The following is a 23,209-nucleotide window of genomic DNA, read 5'->3' as shown; positions in this document are numbered from 1 at the left end:
GGATTAGAATTTCGGAGTACTCAGATGTTTCGTTTTATGTATCCTTGGATCGGCACGAAACTGCTTCGAGAGCGTCTTAAATGTTACGCAACCTTGGCACATCCAAAAAGATGCGATTCTAGATTTTATAGCCAATAAGCCGTCATCTCTGCGAGGACTTGTACGGCGCGGTGGAGGTAAAAAAAGACTTTTTCGCTGATCGATTCGCTCGGAGGAATTCAAATGGCTCGAGGATTATTTTCCAAAACGGTGGCTCGTCTCGAGGCAACGATATTGTTGAAAACTCGACGATTCGATGATCGCCGATGCGTTCGTGCCAGACGAGAAGCGAGAAGCCTGCGCGAACCCCGATGCCGGAGCCCGATCTCAGTATTCATTTGCGAAATATCATCATTGCGAAGGCGAAGAAACATTGTTTTGCAACGAGCCTTATAATGGGAATGAGATTCGTGAGTTTTTGCGAATAGCTCGAACAAGCTGGAGTTTGACCTCGAGGAAGATGGGAAGGATCGGAAGAGCGATGGCTGCGAGATGAGACGGAGGAAGATTGAACAAAGGTGATGGAGGGAGATGCTGCAGCGGGGGAAAAAAACGCGAGGAGGTCGAGTCATTAATTCTCCATTCACGTCGCATATTCCCTGGCTCGGTGCACATTTTTTCTTGTCCTTTGCTCAACTTTGCAACATCCCCGAGCCCTCGAAGTAGCAAATAACATTAGCTCGTTTCTTCGTCGCGTTCTGTCTGCAACCGTTTTCTGCTTCCGATTACAATCTTGAGGACATCACAGTTCAGCGAATCGGGCCCAGGGACACGGGGGAGGAAATCGTCTTGACGGAAGCCTCGATCAAGAGCGTCTCATCGGTATCGACATTCCCAAAAGTTTATTCCTGCTGGAGACAAAAGCACAAACGCGTCGTTTCATTTTCTCAATACCAATTCAACATTCTTCCATGCTTCGGACAAACAATTTTTCTACTCATTCTCTTGAAATTCTTCACATGCCTTGGTGACTAATTCCACTCCTGAATCTATTTAAACTTTGGGACATTTTAGTGCCTGTAAAAGCTGCACGATAAGTTTCATTGAAATCTCTCGATTTTCATGTAATGACACAGCATGCTTAATAATAACTAAGACAAAGTTTCATACGGCGGTTTTCCTGAGCGTTCTCTCGACGACGAAGTAATAATGATCCGCCTCATTTGAGTCTTGAGAAATTTTGACGTATGAAGATCTGAAGTTGCGTGTTTTGACGTCTATGCACAGGTGTAAGCGTTGTAGAAACTTCAGACAGCTCGCGGTAATAATGACTATGCCAAAGGATCGTGCTGCTGCAAAGTCCGAGTAATTGCTGCATTCCATGCAGACAGCCAGCTTTTTTTTCTTCTTATCTTCATTTTTCATATACAATCTGAAATGCTGAGGAACGAAAAGGCGTGAGACGCGCGGATCATTCGACCTACGAATCGACGAACTCTGCATCCTTTCGTTCGTGGGAAAACTTTCGTTAAAAGTGGCTGATTTACGTTGAATACTGCGCAGAAATCAGCGCGTTTCCCATCGCTTTGTTCCACTTCGTTTTCAGTCTCCCATGATACTCCGTTTTACAAAAAAAGTTTTTTTTCTCAAAATCATGGAACGTCATATTTCAAAGCGTTCCTCTCAATCGATCCAAGCCTGACAAGTCACCCTGAACAGAATACAATTGGCAAAGAAATGCATGCTTCGTTCGCCACGATCATCTCCGATCTACGTCACCGACACATCATAAATCCACGATCTCGATCAATCCTCGATAAACATTATCGCGTCTCGTAACCGCATTTCCGGATAAATATGTTTTTTAATCCAATACCGCGTCGTACGTAATCGCGAGTCTTTAGACAATGAAGGTTTTTTTTTGACAAAATTCGTATATTTTTGTACAAAGTATCCAAGAAATGTCGACTCAATTCCAAAGATTAAGCTAAAACGCAGTTCCAAAATAATTCCCCCCGAAAAGCACTTTTGAAAACAACGACTGCGATCACTTTATTCAACGGCTTGTCACTGATTTTGTGGAAAACGATTGCAAAATAAAAAAAAAGAAAGTTGTTTTTTCAATGAATTCGATCGATATTATTCGTGTGAATCGCGGTCAATTCGGTCAACGAAGCTCCCAGCGCGATATCGCGAGCTCACGAGGAGAGAAAAATATACGAAGGAAAGGGGTATTGATCGATAACACGAAGTTACGACGAGTTACTGCGTTGCAGAACGAATTGATAAATGTAAACACTTTTAATATTACTGGAGGGATTGAAATCGTTTGTTTGAATTAACGGCGAAATATTTATTCTTTCAACACGCGAAAACGCGTCCTTCGAAATTTGGGTGTCTAACGAACCAGCGTGGCTCGACGGCGGGTTCATTAGCTCCGGAAGAATTTGAGCACGGAGGATCCGAGAGTGCAGATTGTCGAGCGAGGATCGAGAGAACCGGGGACTTTCACTCGGTGGTCAATGTCATCAGAACCAGTTTTCACGATGAGCTTTTATCGAGACGAATCCTCGTAAATATGCGTATGAAAAAGCGATTGAGCGAGTGGACTAAAAGCCCAAGGAATTCGAGGGATGAGCGGAAAATTTCACCTGCGAGGGGGCGAGTAAGTTTCCGCATTGAGCCTTCGATCGAGGCCGAATCGATTATTTTGTTTATGAAACGACTGATGCGTCCTTGCTGAGCGTGAGACGATAATTTCGTTGTTGATTTTCATATCTTCGGTCGTAATTAAAGCGAGAATCGAGCGAAGAACTCGATCCATTGGTCGGCGTTTCATCGTTGCTCGTCGTGCAGCTCGGACACTCGCAATCTTGGCTTTTCCTTTGCATCCCATGACCCCGGGGAAGTTTGAAAACCCCGGCTCCAGGGAAGCCTCGCGTTCCGGAGTTGCCTCGACTGCTCTCGTGCACTTTATCCTCACGATATTATCGCTCTTTGGGGAGATTGCGCCAGAGTAAGTGGCCCAATCATTATGAAAAGGCGGTCCACGAAACTTCGGGCGGCTTCCGGATTTCGTCGCTGATGCTCGCTCGCGATTTCGCTCCGTTTGTTTTCTGTGTTTACCTATCGTCTCACGCTTCCGTAACAGAAAAGCAGAATAAAAATAAAAGAGGAACAAGAAAAAGCGTGAAATATTATTTGACGAAAGGTTGCAACCGTGTCGAAACATCGAAAAGCGTGTTGCCTCGAGCAATCGCTTCAGGGTCATCGATTACGTGTCGATTTTGTAGCCACTTTAAATGCGATGCGTTCAACGAAATTGCGAGGATTGAGAGTCATCGAAGGATCGAGTGGAAACAGAATTTTTGACAGTTATGAAAAATAGCGTTGGAAAGATCCGAGAACCGGAAGCACTCACTGTTTTTTCGTCCCTCTCGTACGGTGTAAGTCAGATCCGTGAAGGCCAAATCGACCGGCGGTCTCTTCGGCAAATGCGTTATGGTTTTTTGTTTGGCAGGAGTTATCTGGAGCCGAACGATCGAGCCTTTGCGAGGCTGCAGGAGAATCCCGTTGCCATCGTCCTCCCGGGAGCTGTTGCCTTCGACCTTCATTTTCGTCTCTGAGTATCACGACGTTTATCGGGCGTTGAACAATTTTTGTGTTTATTTATTACGAAGATTCGTTATGAAAAAGTAGGCGAATTTTCGTGTCGTCGGAACGAAGAATTTCGGGAGCTTCTGGAGCACGCACTTTATTTCCCGAACGAATTCACCGCCTGCAACAAATTCAATCAAATTCGTCGGTTCATTTTTTCTCATCCGAAATAGTAACGATTGCATGGTCGTTATTAAAGAATGGGGGGAAAATAAAGCGGTTGAAAAAATCACTCAAATTCTCTGGCGAAGGCCGTTTGCGTTTCATCTCGCGTTTTCACAGCCTTAAAATCATCTTTTCCTGGCAAAATTATCCCGCTTGTTTTTAGAGAAAAAAAAGGGAATTCAGAAATGAGCGTCACAAAAACTGTCACGTCTCAAAGAAAACTTCAACTTCGAATCAAATTTAAACATTTAAAGAAAAAAAATGCGTTTATATAAATATAGAATGAAAAAGTGTTGACAAGAACTTTTGCTCTTCCACAGTCAATGCGTTCCCATGCGATGCTCACGCGTCATGAAAATCATCGTAATGATCTTCTACATAAAAACGATTAAAGAGTTTGATAGATTGTCTGAGCCGATGATTGGACTCGGCTGTACCGCTGTATTTTCATTTTTGCATCACGTGTGTTAAAATAAATAGCGTCTGACTTTAATATTTCTTGCACGAGTCAATAAAAAAAGGGGGGGGAAAAAACAGCATGCACAAAAAGTCGAATAAATTGTAGTGAGAGATTTGAAAAGCCGAGAGAAAATCTCATCGGAACTTCGACCTCCTTGCGTAACGTTTCTTGTCTTTACTCTGATTTTATATTTTTTTCATTTTTATTTTCATTTTTATTTTTTTTATTTCATCTCATACAGCCGAGGAAAAGTGAAGCACAAGTGCTCGGATGCACTTTACATACGCAACTTACACTTGCGCGCATTTATGCATTCGTATAAGAGTGCTGACACGTTGATTTCAACGTGCATGTGTGTGAAGTGCATGTGGAAGAACCGTGCGCTCCAATGACGCATTTACAGTGCACCAGCTCCGTCGCAATTAGTCACGGAGAGATCGTGCGCAAATGAGAAAAACAATCGCCAATGATTTCCTCAATATTTTTCTCATTTTTCGCTCTTTGTTACAACGTCATTGCGTATGTCTTTCGAGAACAATTGTCAATGAAACTTGGATCAGAAATTTTGCGGGGACGAGAACGCATAGGAATTCCGCAATAAAGATATTTGAGGAGAATTTATTATTGACAACGCGCGTTGGACGAAATTTTATTTATATTTATGACGATTGTTGTTATTGATTGAAAATTCGTGAAAAAGCAATCACGATTTTTTGTAACATCGCACAGCGCACTGAACTCGAATGAAAAATAAATTGATGGTTCGTCATTTATTTTCGATATATTCACACCGTTCGGTATACTGACGTACCGTCACTTATTTGCAGAAATATCCGATCTGCTCAGCCTGCTTTAGTTAGCGATTCTAATCTAAGAGAATAATTGTGTTTTAAATGGGATGCTCACATTTCCGCAGTTGAGGTTTTAATCGAGCGGACTCGGCGATATCTCAACGCTTGCAAATAAATGTGCGAACGAACGAAACTGATGATTAATCCTCGCAATCAGTATTCCATTCGAGTTTCAAACGTTTTTCCCTCTCTCACTGGTCATCGAAGCTTGTGATTTCAATAATTACGTTCATTATTCGTATTCGACACGAGATTTACGAAATTGGCACTGTTTTGCTTGGTGACTATGATTTTTCATCATTTATACGACGCTTGAATGATTAAAATTCTTTCACACGTGCTGAACAACGAGGTTAGAAACGATTTTTTCCACAAAAACACGAAATACCGCCCGTTTCGATGAGTACACGAACAATCGAATATGAAATCCCGATATCGCGGCAAACAAAACAATTTTCAAGACGAAAAATTGTTGTTTTTTAAAATAAATATGAAATGGGATAAGTTCCTTTGGAGCGGGGCGAGCGCGCCGTATCGAGCGTTCCCTGCGACGTTATTGCCACCGCGTCTCGACACAGACTAATCGTTGAATTGAGGCTCCAGTGCCGCCATCGTTCGAATTGACCGTTGAGAGTTATGGAAACTCAACCGCAAGAGAGCACAGCGTTTCGTCGTGATAATAGAAAAAAAAATCGAAAAACGCTGGAAGATTATTCAGTGCGATGCTGATCGAATTGAATTGAATAATTCATCATTAAGTGATCTCTCAAAAATCACGAAAAAAATGAAGCAAAGAAAAAAACTAGAAAGAGATAACCTTGACGAGTTGAGCATTTTTTTCCTCTTTCGTATTTTGTATTCGCGTCAGTAATTGACACGTGATCAGTAATTATATTTGCTCGAGGACGTGATTGACCTCAGCATAGCCAACAGAGCGAACTTCCTGGAAGACGGAAGAAGAATATTTTGGCTCTTAATTTTCGAGCTTTGTCGCAAAACGTCAACGTTTTTGCTTCTCGATCTTCGAGATTCCATTGAAAAAGTGACTTTTTTGAAATCCATGGAACGGAAAGATCGATCGGATGATAAGAAATGATCGACACGCTAGATTTTGAGGTTCGGATTCTCGATAAGTAAATCGAGCTTTTGCCGTTTGAAAGCGTACGCGGAACGACACTCGACGACGCACTCGTGACAACAACGTATATCGAGATATGCGGAATATCGCGACGAACCTTGAATTCCTTTAATGATAGCGACCGGCCAGTCGTTAAATTCCAGACGACGAAACGTTCGATCCTTATTTCAAAAAATTATTCACACGCGCGGATCGGAGAAAGAAAAAAAATCGAACGGAAGATTCCGGACGAACCCGACGAAATTATAATTTTCAAATAAACAAACGTTTATCGCTACTAAAGTTCCAGTTTCTGTTCTCTCGAAACACGAACTTACGTGACGAATGTATTCGGGGTTGAAAAAACACGCTACTATACACGTATGGTTATCACCTCTATGGTAAAATGTACCAAAAAATATTGTTAGGACAATTTTTCCATAGTTAAATGAACTATATCTGTCATGATCATCAAAACATATGGTCTCTGTGGTGTGGATGACCATGTGTTATTTAAAAGTAACTAACAATCATGGTAAAAATCTTTACAATGATCAGATAATGCAAGTAACTTTATAAGTAAGTCTTTTTGGATATGAAAAATATGGTATACTGTATCATATTCATGTTTGGATAAACCTTACTGAATTTTACCATCCACATTGCAATTAATATCTATGATTGAATAGGCATTATCATAGTATTTCATGATAGGAACAATTTTCGTAATTTTGCGGAGACTTGATGACGCTGAAGTTTCCAACGTTGGAGTCCAACGAAATGATCGAAAAAAACTCTTAAATAATTCCAGTAATTCTCCTATTTTGTTCCCTGCCAAATTTGCGATTCGTAGTTTTTCAAGCTGCACCAACGATTCGTGAAATAAAAAATTTTGATGAATTAAAAACGCTTCTTTCGTTCATTTCGTTGGACTCCAACGTTGGAAACTTCAGCGTCGTGGAGACTTGTGCTTCCAGGTATTGATGATTATTTGTTATCGTTAAGTCAACCATACCGCAAGGGATATTTATACCTTTCTCCTGAGTAAAAGTGCGACGCGACAAAAAAAAAAGTCGATCAGAGGAAGGCTCGACCCCGAGACTTTCGGAGTTTGAGTTTGGAACGCAATCCATTACGCTACCACACACTTTATAGCTGAAAAAAAACAAAACTTCTATATAAACCGTGATGACGACTTATATATGCGTTTGCTTGTATCCTAGTTATAGAACGTATGGTAGCGCAGTGGATAGCGCTCCAGGCTCGAACTCCAAGAGTCCCGGGATCGAGTCTCACTTAGGTCAATCAATGTTCTTCGGTTTGTTGAAATTCTTTCTTTTTGTTAAAATCCTTCCTCTCCGTGGGCTACCTTAAATCTTTGCCAAGTGTACCATGAGCATATAGTCGAGAGTACAATACCTGATCGTCAAAAGTATTACTATTATTTGGTGACATGTACACAATATATTTTTGGCAAGGCCATTGTTGCTGTTAATATATGCGCTTGATGTGAACGACATATAAAATATAGTAAATACAATCATATTTTTTTGAATGAGCGTTACCATAAAAATATTTTTATCACCTCAGGGAAACATGCAAATATGGTACTATGAACCAAAAATGTTTCTCAATGCGAGTTTTCTTCACCACGAAAGTATTTTTTTGACAAACGACCCTGAAAACTCCGCATCAACCGTCGGTTCCAAGTACAAAACACTGGTGTTTATGCTGAAAGAGCAAAACAAAGGCACAAAAAATACTGAAACGAAAGTGAAATTGATCGTTTTCGAGTTTTCGAAAATTTACCTGAATGTCAGCGCTCGGCGCTCAAAAACACAATTTTTCGTGCTTCTTTATTTACACTCGTATTTTTATGCGTCCGAGGTCAAATTAGCGAATAAAAACTGGTTGTTTTCATTAGTTCTGTACGGGCTTGGCCACCAGGAGAAAAACATCGTTTTGACATCCGCCATTGCTTCCTCCGCGAACAACGCGAGAGTGTTGACCTTGAGGACAACGAAGCACGATAAAATCGAACGGTTCGATTCTCTTGAAAAGGGCGTGAACTATTTACCAAATATTCTGAGAAAATTTTCAATTTTCAAGGGCAATTCTCGATTCACACGACAAATGATGACTCGAATGCAATGAAAAATTGAGCGTTTTATTATTGACCAATGCTGATGGGATTTTTTAAATTTACTTTTTTCGTAATTATCAAAAATCCCGAAACACGCGGTTCCCCGAAACTGCTGTTTTCGAGCTTCGAAAGGAGACTCAAAGATCGATGGACCGATTTGAATTTTGTTTTCGAATATTCGTTATAACCGGAGTGACTGAAGCCGTCAGCGGACAATGAAAAAAAACTACGATTTTTATTTATCGAGGATTACGAAGCTGCGATCGGCAAAATTTCTCAAAAGTGGGATTTTTGGCGCGTCGCCTAAAAATGCCGGGAAAAAAAGTTGAACGACGCGTTCAACGATCGAAGAAACAAAATTTGCTTCGACCTGACCCTCGATTCGGTGACATTGTCAGTCTTTTGACTGAGAAAGTTTGATGACACTTCGGCAGTGGAAAGTTTCGATCGATTGTCTTAATTTTGAGCCACTAGTATTTCTCATACGTCCGTATCGTTATCCGTCCTGAACAATGCTTTTTACACGGACGATCGCAACTATTGAATGGCTTTTATCGAGTGTGACGCTTGTTTAGTGAAAGGATCGATGACGAAATTCACGATCTTACGGTTCACGATGTGCACGAAAAATTCCATCGTAAATTTACGTCCAAGAATTTCACGAAACGACAGTTCGTCCTTCCACATCCACGTGCACTCGATCGAACGAAATTCCAAATAAAAATCCTCATTGCAGCGTCGATATTAACAAACTCGATTCGACTCCCTTCCCCCGAGTTCCAACAGCAAACTTGTTATTCAACACCATTTTTAATCCAAATTTCCCGTCGACGTCGCTCGATAATCGTTACAAAAAAACCTTCTCCGCGGAAATTCAAATGACGATTGAATATTTTTCTATACGAAGCACAACGCACGACGATTGCTGATCGAGTCCCGAACCAGCAAGGTCGCAGCGATTCAGTCGATTTTTCAACGTCGCTCATCGACGTTGACCGTGACCTTGAGCGTCAAATTCAATTGCCAACCGTTCCCACGTCGAGCTCACGTCATATGAAGATCCGACGAATAAAATCCTCGACCAAAACCACAAGAGCCACAACATAATATATTTATCGAACTAACGCGAGAATTAAAGAATTTACAGTGATCGAAGCATTCGATAAGGAAGACGAAGAGCGAGGGCCCAATATCTCAGATTTCGTCCAACCTTTTTCAAAGTCTGAGGTACGGGGATCATCTCAAGCTGTTGCACGTACACGTAATTGCCACTTTTCTTCGAACGCGTACTCGACGATCACGCTTCCGGCTTGAGAGCGTAACGAGCATAAATTTAGACATTTCCAGTCGCTCTAGCGCCTATTGATCTTTGTCCCGACGCCCTCCTACTGCTCTGTTTACTCGAGACGATACGCTCCGAGTAACGAAGCAAGCAAAGATCGCTTGATGCGCCCGGAAGTTATTAGAAATAACGATTCTTCGAATATTTCAAAGTTTCATTATTCAAAAAATCTTTTCGTTTCTGACACTTAACTAAATTCGTTCAAAATTTTGGTGCTTCGTTGCTGAGCGTTTTTAGAAAGTTGCTAAAACTTGCGGCGCGACAAAATTGAATTCGATTGTTCCCGAATTCGTTAGTATTCAGAAGCGTCAGTTCTTCGCTAATATTTTTAGCGCATTTTATCGAGGTTTTCATAAGAGAAGACACTCAATAATTGATTGCGCAAATTCTGAAATTGACATATTATTCACGAAAAATAGACTTTCCACATTTCAAGTCAAGACGAAGCTTTAAAATAATAATTTTATTATTTTATAAATATGACGGTAGAGAACCAACATTTTTATACAATTTTATTATTAAAAAACGTTCGAAGAGTTCGTTTTCACTAGCGTGGTGCAACGCCACAAATTTTACAGGTTACGAAGTGAATTTACTGTCCAAAGTAGTATCGTAGTGGAGGAAATGAGAAAATGAACGATAAAAAAGTTTACCGGAATAAAAATGGTCGCTTTGTAAAAACTGACAAAAAAACGTCGCGAAGCAAACTAACGACGATTAAATATGACCAAAAGGACGAACTGACGTCACACGTGGACATATATTGAATGCAGCGTTGCCAAACGCTACCAATCCAATTGTCGTGCAACCGGAATGATTTCTCATCAGATATTTTTTAATATTTCAGCCGATTTTTAAGGTTAAAAAACTAAAATACGTATTTATTCCTGAATATCCACGAAATACAGGGACCAATTTGTTTTTTGCGAAATTTTGGGTATAACTAATCAAAAAAAAATTCAATAACGTTTCATGTGTGTAAGATTTCATGCGCCGGAGTGACAAGTGTCAGAGAAAAGTCGATATTGAATAATTAATTTGCTGCTAAACTACGTGGTAACTGGCTTCCAAATTTTACAAACCTATCCAGTACGTATTTATTTTTGCCTGCAAAAAATATCATCGCCTAATCTTGGATAGCGAATATTCAGCCATCTACCTTAAGCTCTTCGGGCAGTGTGTCATCAGGAAAGAGCGCGGAGCCCGAAACAATGGAAGACGAGTTTTTTGTTGAGTTAAGAGATCGAGATTAAAAATTGAGATACGAGAGGTTGTGAATCAAAGTCCTCGTTCGCCTCGAGCACGATAATGCGGCATGTTTTTCGAGGGAATCGAGTCGGGCGGACCACAAAATTCTTGGAATCGTTGAAGGCAGTAAATTCGAAAAAACAAATTTCGGGTGGAGAATTGATTGGAAAATATTTTCCATCCGGAGGAAAAAAACAACGACCGTTTTTGACAGTTTCGTTTCTTCGGAATGGTCGGAAAATATTGTTGTCCGAACGCAGGTACGCGGAAGCGCGTAAAATTAGTTGGAAGGCGGTCCGAACTCGAAGAACGGCGGAGATTTTGTTCTTCGATCAGAACGTCCTTCCCCCCAGTGGAGTGTCGTTAAACACGAAGTATGAAAAGTACAATTATGATGTTCTTCGTCTCGACTCTCGTGCTTATCTGCGAGCACTCTTGAACGCTTCGCAGCACTAATTGAAACGTGAATGCACTTGCACGACTCTCGTCGAGACCTTTGGACTCGCGGCGGAAGAGATTTTCATGAGAAAATGAGCAAAAATCGAGATAAATAGACCTTTGAACAATTATCGTCCTCGTGGTATCGTCGATCGTTCGAACGTCGTTGAAAGACAATAAAAATTCCGTGGAAATTCTTCGAAGAGACGAACCGTTGCGAATTGTTTTTAAAAAATATAATAATTGCAAGGAGTTTTGAACAGTTGTTAAAAATGCAGACGGATGCTTTCGGCGGAGAAATTCGAAAAAGTCGAATAACAAAAAAGTGAAACGTCGTGGGAATGCCTTGCGAGAGATTTTCGTCAGGCGTAAGCTCGATTAGCACATTCAAAGTTCACGAGATTTAGTATCGTTCGAACATGCGAGAACGGGATCTTGATTTTTCTTATTTAAGTTCATTCATTGTTCAAATTTTTATCGGCAATTGTCGTAGCTGAGAAGAAAGAAGAGACTCGAAGGAAAGCATCGAGCCAAGGACGTGACCGCGTGTTGACCGTCGAACACGTGCAAAACAAAAAAATAAACGTACGATTGAAAGTCCGATCACACAATTCTTCGTTATCGCACACCCGCTATTTCGATTAACGATTTACGAGACCATCGCACGAACAATAAACTGCGCTCGTCCCTCGCTCTCGTGCAATTGACCGAACGGTTTTTATAATTCAAGAATATTCATATTTATCATCAGAACGCAAAAAAAATTTTTTTCTACCTCGCCGAATTTTCGAATTTTTTGGTGGCATGAATTAGTAGATAAATGTCGCAGGCGAAGCAACGATCCGAGTGCTCTCGGAAAACACGTAGCCGATTCTAACCTCTAATGAAGCCTGAGCCGTCAGACATTTTATAAAATTTATGCCAGTTCGGAGAACTCCGCTTTTCAATTTGGATTCAATAAAAAGGTGATAATTCACGAATAAATTTCATACATAAAAATAGAGAGAAAAAAGAGAACGAAAAGGGGGAGGGAGGGAGATAGGAAAACAGAGAAAAAAATTTGGACAGTGGTGAAAGGATGTGGGTCAGCCTAGAACCAGTCTTACAGTTGTCAAGGTGTTCATTCGACGTTTTAAAAAGTAAAAAGAAAAAAAAAAAACAAAAAACGCAAGTACGCTAGCAACGATCTTGACTTTCGACGAGAAAGAGAAAGACCCTCAACCTGACCGCGTGTAAAGCTACATACTTCGAAAGAAGCTGTATATATTCTGATAAAAATGAATAACTCGTGACTAAAAGAAACATTAATTGTCAACTTCCCATTGACTCGTTGCAAGGAAAAAATTCCCTTGCAATAAAGACAAAAGGTTTGAAACGATTTTTCAGGTTTAATACAAAAAAACATTCATTTGTATTGCAAGAGTTCGTAGTACTGATTCACTCGATGAGTTGCCACTGTCATGTTTTTTTTTTCGACGCTGTCACCACTGGTGCAAAGAATCGCTCGAAAACAATAGAAGTAAAAAACAATGAGACTCTCATTATCCCACAAATACACTTTTATCTATGTATAACGAGACTGGACGTAACACACTAACCTCTTTGAAATTCTGCGTTGAAAGGTTCCGCGGAATCACGCTCTGTTCACAAAATCTTCACCACGAGCTCGTCTACGAAGGATTTTTCGTAAAAATCATTTCTTTTATCGAAATCGATGAAACCGTGGTAGTGAAAGACAATATACGTGGATGACACGAAGTGATAATGCAAAAAAGTTTGTTTTTGACGCTCTATCGTTTTTTTTACTGACGTTTACAAGAACCTTGCTGAGAATCATCACTTTCCGATTCAATAAGATTCGCCGATCACCCTGATTATCCCGGTGTAATATTATTTTTCAATGGTGTACAAAAGAACTTTGTAAATTAATTCGAAATAACACAGAGATTTTTGTTTTTAGCCTTGGGGCGCTTCGAACACACGATTTACCATTCCGTACGCCCGACCAACGTCGTGCTCGCACTCCACTGTCTCTCTTGTTACTTCGCACTTTGCACTATTGGTGGTAATGTGACCGACTAATCGAGAATAGTTATCAGACAGCTGACGCGCTCAGCTGACGCGCTCAGTCAGTAAAACCCGTTCTGTATCGTTTACGCTACTTGCGGTCTAAATACGAACTCCATAGCACAATTGGTTCATTCGAACCAACCGGTAAGTTAGAACGGAATAGGTTGATCCAAGAGTTTCTCAAGTTGACCGCGAAAAACAGTGCCACTCAAAAAAAACAGTAAATCGCAATTATAAGTATCTGAGAAAAAAGAAACACAAAAATTTTTGCAAAAATTTTGTCAACGAACACACAATCATGACAGCTCACGTCTTATGTTTAACGTCGTCCGGTGGAATTCCAATTTTCGTACGAAAAAAAGGTGAAGGTGATGTGGTAAGCGAGTAGATGGAAAATAATCTAAACACAAATGTTTTTAGCCTCGAAAAAATCCTGAATTTAATATTGACACGAAAAATAAAATTTCAGATGACATTTTCAAAAGTAGCATCTCTGAACGGTGTCCACATGTTTCTAAAGTCCCAAAACATCGATCTCCAAGACACAGAAACACCGGACACGTCGATCGTTTGGAAAGAATTTGCAAATTGCATAACTCTCATAGTGGTGGCGAGTGGAACATCAAAATATATTTTGGAAAGGTTTTTAGAAGCTGTTTTTAGTGCTATGGTACTGGTAGCTGGGATGGACGAAATAAAAAATCTTCGTAATGTTGAACGTCTTAAAAGGGATTTGCGAATATGTAATCCTATCATTGACAAGTTGTTGGAGTGTATGGATATCGGTGACAGAAATAGCTCGAAAACGGATTTCATCGATATGACTAGCTGTATCATGAGTCCAGAAAATTATTTGCTCCAGGCAGGTACAAAATCCAACAAAAACTATTCGTACGAATCAATACCTGCAGTTGCAACAAGTTTATTGAAAATACTTTTGCACGTTTCAATGTCTCGAAAATACTCTAGTTTGCGAAAAAGAAATTTTTAAAATATTCTATTGATTATGTATGTAAAAAAAGGGGAAAAAAAATGTTGCTGTTGGATTTCGTAAATGAAAAAACATAACACATGGGTTTTCCTTCTCATACAGTCATGCTTGGAGATGTTTATGGAATGCCTTGATTCCATGTACGGATGCGTAATAATCCATGGCTGTACAGCTGTTGCCACAGAAAGCTGGTGGGATTTAGATCCAATAGAAAGGAAACTTCTCGTTATGGCTGTAACTTCGGATACTCAGAGTTCGGCTTTGGATCTGCCAGTGTTTTTGCCCAACAGAAGCCCCAATGTGAGTCGTGCTTGATTCTGATACTTTAATCTTCGATCCTTCTGTCCTGGACAAGCAAATCTTGCGTGATGTATAAAACTCAAAAACAAGAGCCCTATGAAAAAAAATTAAATGAATTCATAGACTAGATAATGAATTCATTTCAGGTTGCCTTTAGATTGGTTTCCATAACTTTGGTGAACGGAGTCGAAGTGCTTGGACTATGTGGTCCGAGTCCAGAATTAACGGAAGTCGAGAGATTGGCTGTTCAGTGTTGGAGGAGTCACATAGAAGTTTTACGAACTGCTGAAGAAGCTTATCCGCGTAATATTCCTGCAGGCATAATTCCTGATTCTGGTATTCTTGCGTAAGTTAGAAAACAGAAATAACCTAGCAATATTAAGTTGACTAATAAAAAATTTTGAACTGTCAATTCACGTGTAAACAATATTCAAACGATTCCCGAAAATCTATTGAATCAAACACTTTTATTTACCTTTTTACAGCTTTTTGCTAGTGAACTACAAATTAGGAAAATTCGTTATAAGTCGGAATTCGCAGCAATCAAAAATCAGAATCGCAGCATCACACAGACTCGACATTTTGCGAACATTTTATTATCAGGCTGTGGAGAATTTTCTGATACCTAGACAATCTGGGAATATTGAGGAAGAGGAGAGTATGAAAAATGAGGGAAAATCCTTTGGAGGTGGCAGAGAAACTTATTGGTGTTCCGAATATCACAAATGTCATGCTTTGAAAGAAAATGATTACGTTATGTGCACCCTCTATACATCCGTTGTCCCTACGCACACAATGAGATTCATCACCCAGAAAACACTCAAAACTTTGTTAGCTGATAAACAAGTGTGCTGGTGATCAAAAAGTTCAAATCTTTTTATTAGTTTTACAAAAGTAATTAGTTAAAAAACTAATTTGATTCTTAATTTTTTTTTTGACTATTCAAACACGCATTAGGTTTTCCCAAATATGGAAGAAAATCTAATATCACTTTTTTTTTTACAAACTATTTTAAACGTCTTCCAATGCAAAGAATCTAAAAATTACATTTTAAGGGAATGGTAGTACTGGTTTATTTTAAAATGTTGCGAAAGATCTAAAAATTAAGAAAACAAACAGTCTACATATTTTTGTAAATTTATATGGTATTTGTATAATTACAATAAGAAATATAAACAATGCAGTATTGAATTCAGCAAAAATCATGAAAAATAAGCTCATCAATGCTTTTATTCCATTTATTTCCTTTCTTTTGTGTTTTTGTATTCAAATTAATTTGGTAAATGGTGATCTATATCTCCATTTACCATTGGTCGACAGGTCATTTATCCTTTGAGTATATGAAACAAAGTTCCCGCCTTTTTTCTGCCGGCTCCGTATGATCCGAAGCTCCAAAGCCTCCAAAGTATGAAGTTGCACATAACCTTAATGTTCAAATGCATTTGTTGTCAAACGAGGAATAACAGAAAAAAATGGTTGCTGAGAAATCGTTAAATCTGCCATGGTAAGTGATAAATATTAAAATGAAATGTGGAAAATGAAAATTGTTTACTTTTGTCGATCATTTAATTCAAATGAAAAAACAACAGGGTCGAGAAATATCGTCCGTCAACTCTGGACGATTTGATATCTCACGAAGATATCATAAAAACAAGTAAGTTTCATACGAATCTATTTCCCATGAATTTTGTATCGACTAGCGTCGATTGGTAAATCATTCATTGAATTTTTTAGTCAACAAATTTATCGATGAAAATCAACTTCCCCATTTGCTTCTGTACGGTCCACCTGGTACTGGAAAAACTAGTACCATACTAGCATGTGCCCGAAAACTCTACAAACCTGCACAATTCACCTCTATGGTTCGTTTATATAATTATTCTAATTCTGAAAATGTAATATTTTGGTTTTCCGTTTATATTTTTGATATTGTGGATGTTATTGACTCTAACATTACAACATTTTCGTCTTCTCATAGACACAATCATTCATTTTTTCTTTCATTTTCTTTGTACTTGTGAAAAAACACTTTCTTTGTACCTGTGAAATTTAAAATTAACATTTAATTCTAAATCCGTGTTTTGGCAAATAGGTTTTAGAACTGAATGCTTCGGATGACCGAGGTATAGGTATAGTGAGAGGACAAATATTGAGTTTTGCAAGCACAGGAACTATGTACCGCTCAGGTTTCAAATTGATTATCTTGGACGAAGCGGATGCTATGACCAACGACGCACAGAATGCTCTCAGAAGAAGTAAGAATATTGCAGCGAGTGTTTTAAAAATGTGGCATAATGATTGGAATTGTTAATAAATGATAATCTCGTTTTTCGCTTGCAGTCATGGAGAAATATACAGACAATGTAAGATTCTGCATAATATGCAACTATCTTAGTAAAATCATTCCGGCTCTTCAGTCTCGTTGTACGAGATTCAGGTTTGGCCCACTTGCAACAGAGCAAATTGTTCCTAGGCTCGAACACGTCATCCAGGAAGAAAAGTAATGATTTTCAATCTACTTCATTAATTTATTACTAATTTAATCAAAGAATTTTCTTTGCTTGCCTATTAAATAACAGTAATAAAAATAAAATTGAAATTTCTCTCTAGAAATAACTGTTTTTTATTATCAGAGTTACTGTTAACGAAGAAGGCAAAAAAGCTCTTATGACTCTCAGCGGTGGAGATATGAGAAGAGTTATAAATATCCTGCAAAGCACGTGGCTTGCTTTTGGTTCCGTAACTGAAGAAAATGTTTACGCCTGCGTTGGACATCCTTTGCCAGTTGATATTAAAAATATTCTCAATTGGCTGCTCAACGAGACTTATGAAAATACGTACAACAGTATCCTTTTCGCTCTGCGCTTCCTCACCGCAAAATCCTAGGAGAGTTTTCATTGTACCTTCTCATACTGCAGTTCTCATGAAGTACGAGGATAATTTCATTCGTATTTTCATTAGATCTGCAGCGAAAATATCGATAAATTGAAGGAAATTGGCTTTTTCGAATATCCTGAAAGCTATAGAAATTCATTTTTCCTGAACTTTAACTTCACAGAAATAAAAGAGCTCAAAATACAGAAAGGACTGGCCCTTCAAGATATTATAACCGAGTTGCACACACTGGTAAAAAAAAGTACGTAAAGCTTTCAGAAACTGTAACTGTTTCCTCCGGTTCTTTAATTTCAATGATTTTTATTATAAATGTTACTTTTCGTTTGTCTAGTCGAATTTCCAGACAACGTTATGATAGATTTGATAATAAGATTGGCCGAGATAGAGAAGCGCACAGCATCAGGAGCGAGCGAAGCAGTTCAGCTGAATTCTCTAGTTGCTGCTTTCCAGAATGTCCGGAATATGTAACAATAATTCGATAAAGGAAAAGCTGAAAGACAACGACGGGGATCACAGGACCAACTTCGAGAGCGACTCGAGAACATTTTACATTTTCATTAAAGCGAGGATCCTTTTTTTTCTTACTTACTTTCTCTAACTTCATCAGGAAAGTTCGTAATTAGTATAACACGCCGGACATCTTTGAAACTCGATGGGCAGGTATTTGTACGTGAAAGAGAGAGACAGAACACGAGGGATGAAATACGTATTGAATTTCATAATAAAAAAGTCACGAAAACGGATGAAATTTTATGAAAAAAAAACGAAAGTAACGGATCGACTGTATCGCTCAGTTTTTTGCTTCTAAAAACTACACACCGTAACTTCGAGATTTCTTCTCAAGGTGATTGATAAAGTAATTACAATATCTGTTAATTCATCGTCTTGATTATTAAGCATTATTTATTTGTCATGTTTTTTACCTTGCATTGATTAATAAATCACTATATTTCTACAAGTTTTCCAAGAAATTCTGACACTGAATTATTCAAAAAATCAAAATTTTAGTTTTCAACGGATTTTTCGATTTTTTTTTGACTGACAGTGAAAAGACGTGAGCTGACGTAGAAAGAAATTGAAAATTTCAAAAAAATGATTAAAGGTGAAAACTCAAGGAATCCTCGTTTTTCAAAAAAAAAAAATTCATTTCCATGAAAAATTATGAAAATCACCTGAAAAATATCAAAGAAAGTGCCCGGAGTCGTTTGCTGTTGGATTCGAAGTGTCTCTCAATCGGGGCAAGATAATTTCGTGGAAATACGAAAAAAAACCTGAAAATATGATGGAACACAAAATGCGGTGAATCAAAAAATTTGCATAAATAGAACCGAAGGTGAATTTATCGCTGTGTAACTTGAGTGAAAAGTGGCGTTTTCTGCTTCGTCACTTTTAGCTCGCCAACGGCACTTTCGAGCACACTGTGCGAGGCGAGGATTGGTTAGGCTGTTACATTCAAAAGTTTTCATTTTATCCAGAAACCATAAGATATGGAAGCCCAAAAGTTTTCGAGTCCGAGGTGGTTTATGGCTATATAGGTTTACATAAAATAGGGTCGAATCTGTGGAACTAGAGAGAGAGAGAGAGAGAGAGAGAGAAAGCGAGTGGAGACGTTAGTGAACTCGTAGATAACATCTTCTCGGAGACGATCGAGGGGAAAGCTCTACGAAAACTCACCCTCATCGTTTCCCATGTACGCGTTTCCTGCTTCGAGTAGAGCAAGCCGATAATAGCTTAAGCAGAGAGACAAAGAGAAAGAAACGTTGAAGGAGAGGGGGGGAGCAGAGTCTCGAGTTTCACGCTGTACCACCGCTGTACGGAGAAAATTCGTCTTCGCGAAATTCGCGAGACTGGAACAGTCTCATAGAGCATACGTATTACTACGACGAGAGCAAAAGGCTCCTGATGCTTTTGCCCTCGGGCGTCCAAAAGATAGAAACCAGTTCTCGGTACAGGCTTCCTCACGTTGAACTAAATTCCAACGGAACGTCTTTTTCTTTGTACTGACTCAAGCGGACTCCTCCGATGGTTCGATATGATCGAGCCAAAAAAAATTGTTGACATCCTCGATCTCACTTACTTTTTGGCTGCCACTGATCATCGCATGCTCTTTTGCCAACAATCCCGTATGCTTTACGTCGCTTTGTTACGTTCTGAATCGCCGAGCACAATAGAAACACAAAGAGTCGCAACTTTTCACCAGAAATAATATATTTGTGTTAAAAATAGCACGAGCGTACTAAAAAATTAAATTCATTATCACTTCTTACGATCAAAATATTGTTATTAATCTAGCAGATTCTTTTGTCATTATTTTCCAGCTTCGCTCATTGGCGAGGGAGTGAATCATGCAAATTTGAGTTGCTACGATTTTTGGGGTTATGTTTATCGATTCGTTTTGTTTCGCTAAATCGACACTATTCTACGTTCTATCAAATTCAGGGTCGAATGACTTTTGTAATTTTTTGTTTAAAATTTAATGATCATTAATTCATTTAATTTAGAGATATTCCGAAAATGAAAGAACATTTCGGAAATTCCACGTATTCGAACAATTTTTGTGAGCGATATTTAAAAAAAAGGTTCCCTCGTTTCAATAACCCAACATTTTTTAATTTACTTCGTTTACATATTTTTTCATTCAACACCAAAGAGAACGAATCTGGATCTCTGGAATATATTTACGATGGGAAATACCTGAAATTCTTTGCCCATACTCTTCGAAAATTCGTTCATCAATGAAAAACATTCCCGCTCACGTTTGCAGTATCGAAAATAAAAAATCCACGCGCATCAAATGAAAAAATACTCGATAAAAGATACGCAGAAGCAATAAAAACTGATGATAAAAGCGCGAGAAACAGTGCTCGACATTGAAATGCTGCAAAATTGTAGAGCTCTGGAAAAATGATACGAGACTGATTTAAGAATAAGTCATTCGTGTGAGCAGCCCCATGCATATACGATTGTAGGGGATCGCGTTCGAGAAGAATACGTATAAAGCCCGAGGCGTTTAAAGCCATTTGCAAGATGCCCGTCGCAGGGTCTAGCATCGATTTCGATTTCTTTCTTATCTAATATACCTCGCAGATATATATACTCGTGCGACTCGGACATCCGTCTCGCAACGACACGTTCGGATAGGGACGAATTTATCTCAGCGTAACGCAACGAACCAACTGCCAACTGTCCTCGCAAGCGCTCGCACGGCGAAGATCGAAAACAAAACACGTCCGAATATATATTTGATATTTCGAAAACGAAATGAAAGCAGATCGAGGATCCGAAGGAGCAGAGAACGAAATAAAAATAGATTTAAGAAATCGAACAATGCTCGACGGAGAGTCGAGCAGCAACGTAAACCACAGTTTGGGACAACCGGCAGAAAGTCGAGAAGGAATAAACCCTCTCGTACTATTGTCTCAATCGACAACTACAACTCCATTATAAACACATATACATGGAGGAAAATCTTGATTCGTCGTGGTGTTTGTGTGCAGGATAAGTGTGTTTGATCGTAGGTTGATAGTAGATATACGAGAAGCAGGCTTTTGGGTTTCGTAGTCGGCCAACGAAACTCTCTCCCTCTCTCTCGCTCGCTCGGCTGCTTTCGTGGAGGGGTTTTCGAGAGTGAACACGGAGTGGAACAGGTATACGACTACGACAGTGCGCGGCCCGATGCTGATCGGAGCTTGACCCAGAGTAGGGGTGGCGTTCGCGTCAGCGGTGGGCGAAGGAGGGATAGAGAAAGAGAGAAAATTAGAGACACGGCGAAATTCGACAAAGAAAACGAGGCAGGTTTGTTGCAGGCGAGTGGTGGGTCCTGAAGTCGAGGAAAGCTCTGTTGGTAGGGATACACGTCTATGGAGCATTCCGCCTCTAGTAAAACCCCTTTTTTCACTTCACAATCAGCATTTTTCGACATCTTCAAGAATAACGTCTTCTCATTGTCAGTCTGGACTTGAATTCCTAATACGGTATCAGACGTCCATTAAAATTCTATGAAAAATTCATGTGGCCAGTACACATTTTATTTGAAGAGAGCACGAAATTTAGGATGCTTTAGGAACATTAACGAAAATATTTTTTTTGTATTTACGTTGTGCACTTTAGATTCTGGAAATTTGTGTGATTAGTTTCGACAGAAAAAAAAGGATTCTTGTCAAGGAATGAATGTCCGAAGGTTTTCGAACAAAAATTATGATTTATTCCATGGCGATGTAAGGATTGTAAATTTTTGTCTACGAGTGTACGAAAAAAAAAAATAATGGCTCGATTCGTGTATTTACGTTTTGTTAAAATCTCGTTGAATCGCTGCTCAGCGTCGACGTTTTTCCCCTTAATTTCGCTGATTTTCGTAAACTCGGTCAAGTTTGTCGACTAAATGTACAAATATTACAGGATTTTTATTCTTCGGAAACTTGATCCTGACGGTTCTTCAATTGCGTTATAACAGCGGATCAAAATCTTTTCAACAAACATACAATTTGAAGGAGGTTTCCGAGGCGAGGTTACATCAGACACATCGATTCGTTTGAACAGCTTTTCAAATAAAAATTTATTCCTACAACGATTGCTGGGAAGCTGTCAGTTGCAAGCATTCGGAGAGTGTAATCTTCAGAATTGTTTCCTTCACCATCCCATTTATTTATGTTTACCAACCAATAATAAGTAAAGCTCGATCTTTTGATGTTCAAAAACACGCGATGGGTTGTTCGTTCGACGTTCGCTCACGGCAAATAACGCTCGTAACCTCCGAGATTCCGAGCAAAAGCGTAAGTATTACGATTGAAACGATTTTCACATGTGATACTCAGGTGGCGCCATGACACTTTGCAGTTCCCATAGGTGCCCGCAGGTGGTGGCCCCTATTTTAGTTATTAATACATAAAAAAGAGTTCCGGACGGTGATGAATAATATACAGCGTACTCTGGTGGAAGGAGTGCCAAGTGGTCTGGCTTTTGGCGTAGACAACGAACAATGCATATAATGCGCTGGTCCTAAACAAACCTCGTGGTGGATAGAAACGGAGAGAGAACTTTCGTTGCTCACTGTAAAATGCCTATACATTTTGACATACACGAATGAACCTTATCCGAGCTCACAATTATACTCTCCGGGACAAGGGAAAAGCTCGTCGTCCTCCAAGAATAAGTACAAGGTACAGTGATTGTTCGAGACTCTGTAATAAATTACTAGCGCGATACAGTGTTTCGCATTATGCGCGCGAGGAGTCGCTTCATTCGCGTCGTATAAGTTTAACCTCGTAAGGTCATGCATTCGAATGTTCCGTTTGAACGTGAGCGACCGTTGATTTTTGTTGATGTTTATGAGAATATGAAAGATGAGAGAAAACAAAACAGAGACACGAAATAACGGGGCAACTTGAGGATCGAGCGACGCTAATTCGATGGTGATATTTCGAAGCGCGGTAAATACGGCTCGACAATTTTTATTGACATTTCGAGGGTAAAAAGTGGGTGCGCGGTCGAGAGAGCGTGCACAAAATTCCAGTGAAACTTTTATCGAAAAGTTCGATTCTTGGGAATGCTCTC

At 39.3% G+C, this 23,209-nt stretch overlaps 3 protein-coding genes across 5 annotated transcripts in view; 2 read left to right on the top strand and 1 right to left on the bottom strand.

Moving 5' to 3' along the window:
- LOC122408389 (ATP-binding cassette sub-family G member 4) overlaps positions 1 to 13,389 on the bottom strand; it is a 28,267-nt gene extending 14,878 nt beyond the window's left edge. Inside the window, exons 1-2 of one of the 2 annotated variants that reach the window (XM_043415147.1) lie at positions 12,999 to 13,389; positions 3,401 to 3,757 (exon numbers count right to left, since the gene is read on the bottom strand). In XM_043415147.1, the coding sequence (XP_043271082.1) occupies positions 3,401 to 3,593 (193 nt within the window). In that variant the 5' untranslated portion in view covers positions 3,594 to 3,757; positions 12,999 to 13,389. Of the gene's footprint in view, positions 1 to 3,400; positions 3,758 to 5,167; positions 5,696 to 12,998 lie in introns of those variants that run through there. The other variant, XM_043415146.1, reaches the window with a different exon arrangement.
- Positions 13,390 to 13,459: 70 nt separating this feature from the next.
- On the top strand, positions 13,460 to 15,976 carry fy (fuzzy planar cell polarity protein-like protein). 2 transcript variants are annotated; one of them, XM_043415148.1, is made up of 5 exons: positions 13,460 to 13,846; positions 13,940 to 14,332; positions 14,564 to 14,761; positions 14,908 to 15,107; positions 15,247 to 15,976. In XM_043415148.1, exons 1-5 carry the CDS (start codon positions 13,769 to 13,771, stop codon positions 15,617 to 15,619), a joined length of 1,242 nt encoding a protein of 413 aa, XP_043271083.1. In that variant the 5' UTR covers positions 13,460 to 13,768; the 3' UTR covers positions 15,620 to 15,976. The 2 variants fall into 2 exon arrangements, with proteins under 2 accessions (XP_043271083.1, XP_043271084.1); XM_043415149.1 differs by having other exon boundaries at positions 13,681 to 13,832.
- Positions 15,977 to 16,075: 99 nt separating this feature from the next.
- On the top strand, positions 16,076 to 18,627 carry RfC3 (replication factor C subunit RfC3). Its single transcript, XM_043415150.1, has 8 exons — positions 16,076 to 16,265; positions 16,351 to 16,415; positions 16,496 to 16,623; positions 16,854 to 17,016; positions 17,102 to 17,261; positions 17,395 to 17,606; positions 17,820 to 17,897; positions 17,988 to 18,627. Exons 1-8 carry the CDS (start codon positions 16,234 to 16,236, stop codon positions 18,122 to 18,124), a joined length of 975 nt encoding a protein of 324 aa, XP_043271085.1. The 5' UTR covers positions 16,076 to 16,233; the 3' UTR covers positions 18,125 to 18,627.
- Positions 18,628 to 23,209: the final 4,582 nt, after the last annotated feature.

The sequence above is a fragment of the Venturia canescens genome, chromosome 3 (assembly GCF_019457755.1).
Source record: "Venturia canescens isolate UGA chromosome 3, ASM1945775v1, whole genome shotgun sequence".
NCBI classification, from domain to species: Eukaryota; Metazoa; Arthropoda; class Insecta; order Hymenoptera; family Ichneumonidae; genus Venturia; species Venturia canescens.
Note: the sequence above shows the minus strand (reverse complement) of the source record. Positions and strands in the feature narration are given on the sequence as shown.

Excerpts from the sequence above, each read along its gene's own strand:
- fy (XM_043415148.1), top strand. The coding sequence starts at position 13,769 with ATGACAGCTCACGTCTTATGTTTAACGTCGTCCGGTGGAATTCCAATT. Across the intron at positions 14,333-14,563 it reads CAGAAAATTATTTGCTCCAG|TCATGCTTGGAGATGTTTAT; the intron begins GCAGGTACAAAA and ends CTTCTCATACAG. Across the intron at positions 15,108-15,246 it reads CCTGATTCTGGTATTCTTGC|CTTTTTGCTAGTGAACTACA; the intron begins GTAAGTTAGAAA and ends ACCTTTTTACAG.
- RfC3 (XM_043415150.1), top strand. The coding sequence starts at position 16,234 with ATGGTTGCTGAGAAATCGTTAAATCTGCCATG. Across the intron at positions 16,416-16,495 it reads CGAAGATATCATAAAAACAA|TCAACAAATTTATCGATGAA; the intron begins GTAAGTTTCATA and ends TGAATTTTTTAG. Across the intron at positions 16,624-16,853 it reads CTGCACAATTCACCTCTATG|GTTTTAGAACTGAATGCTTC; the intron begins GTTCGTTTATAT and ends TTTGGCAAATAG.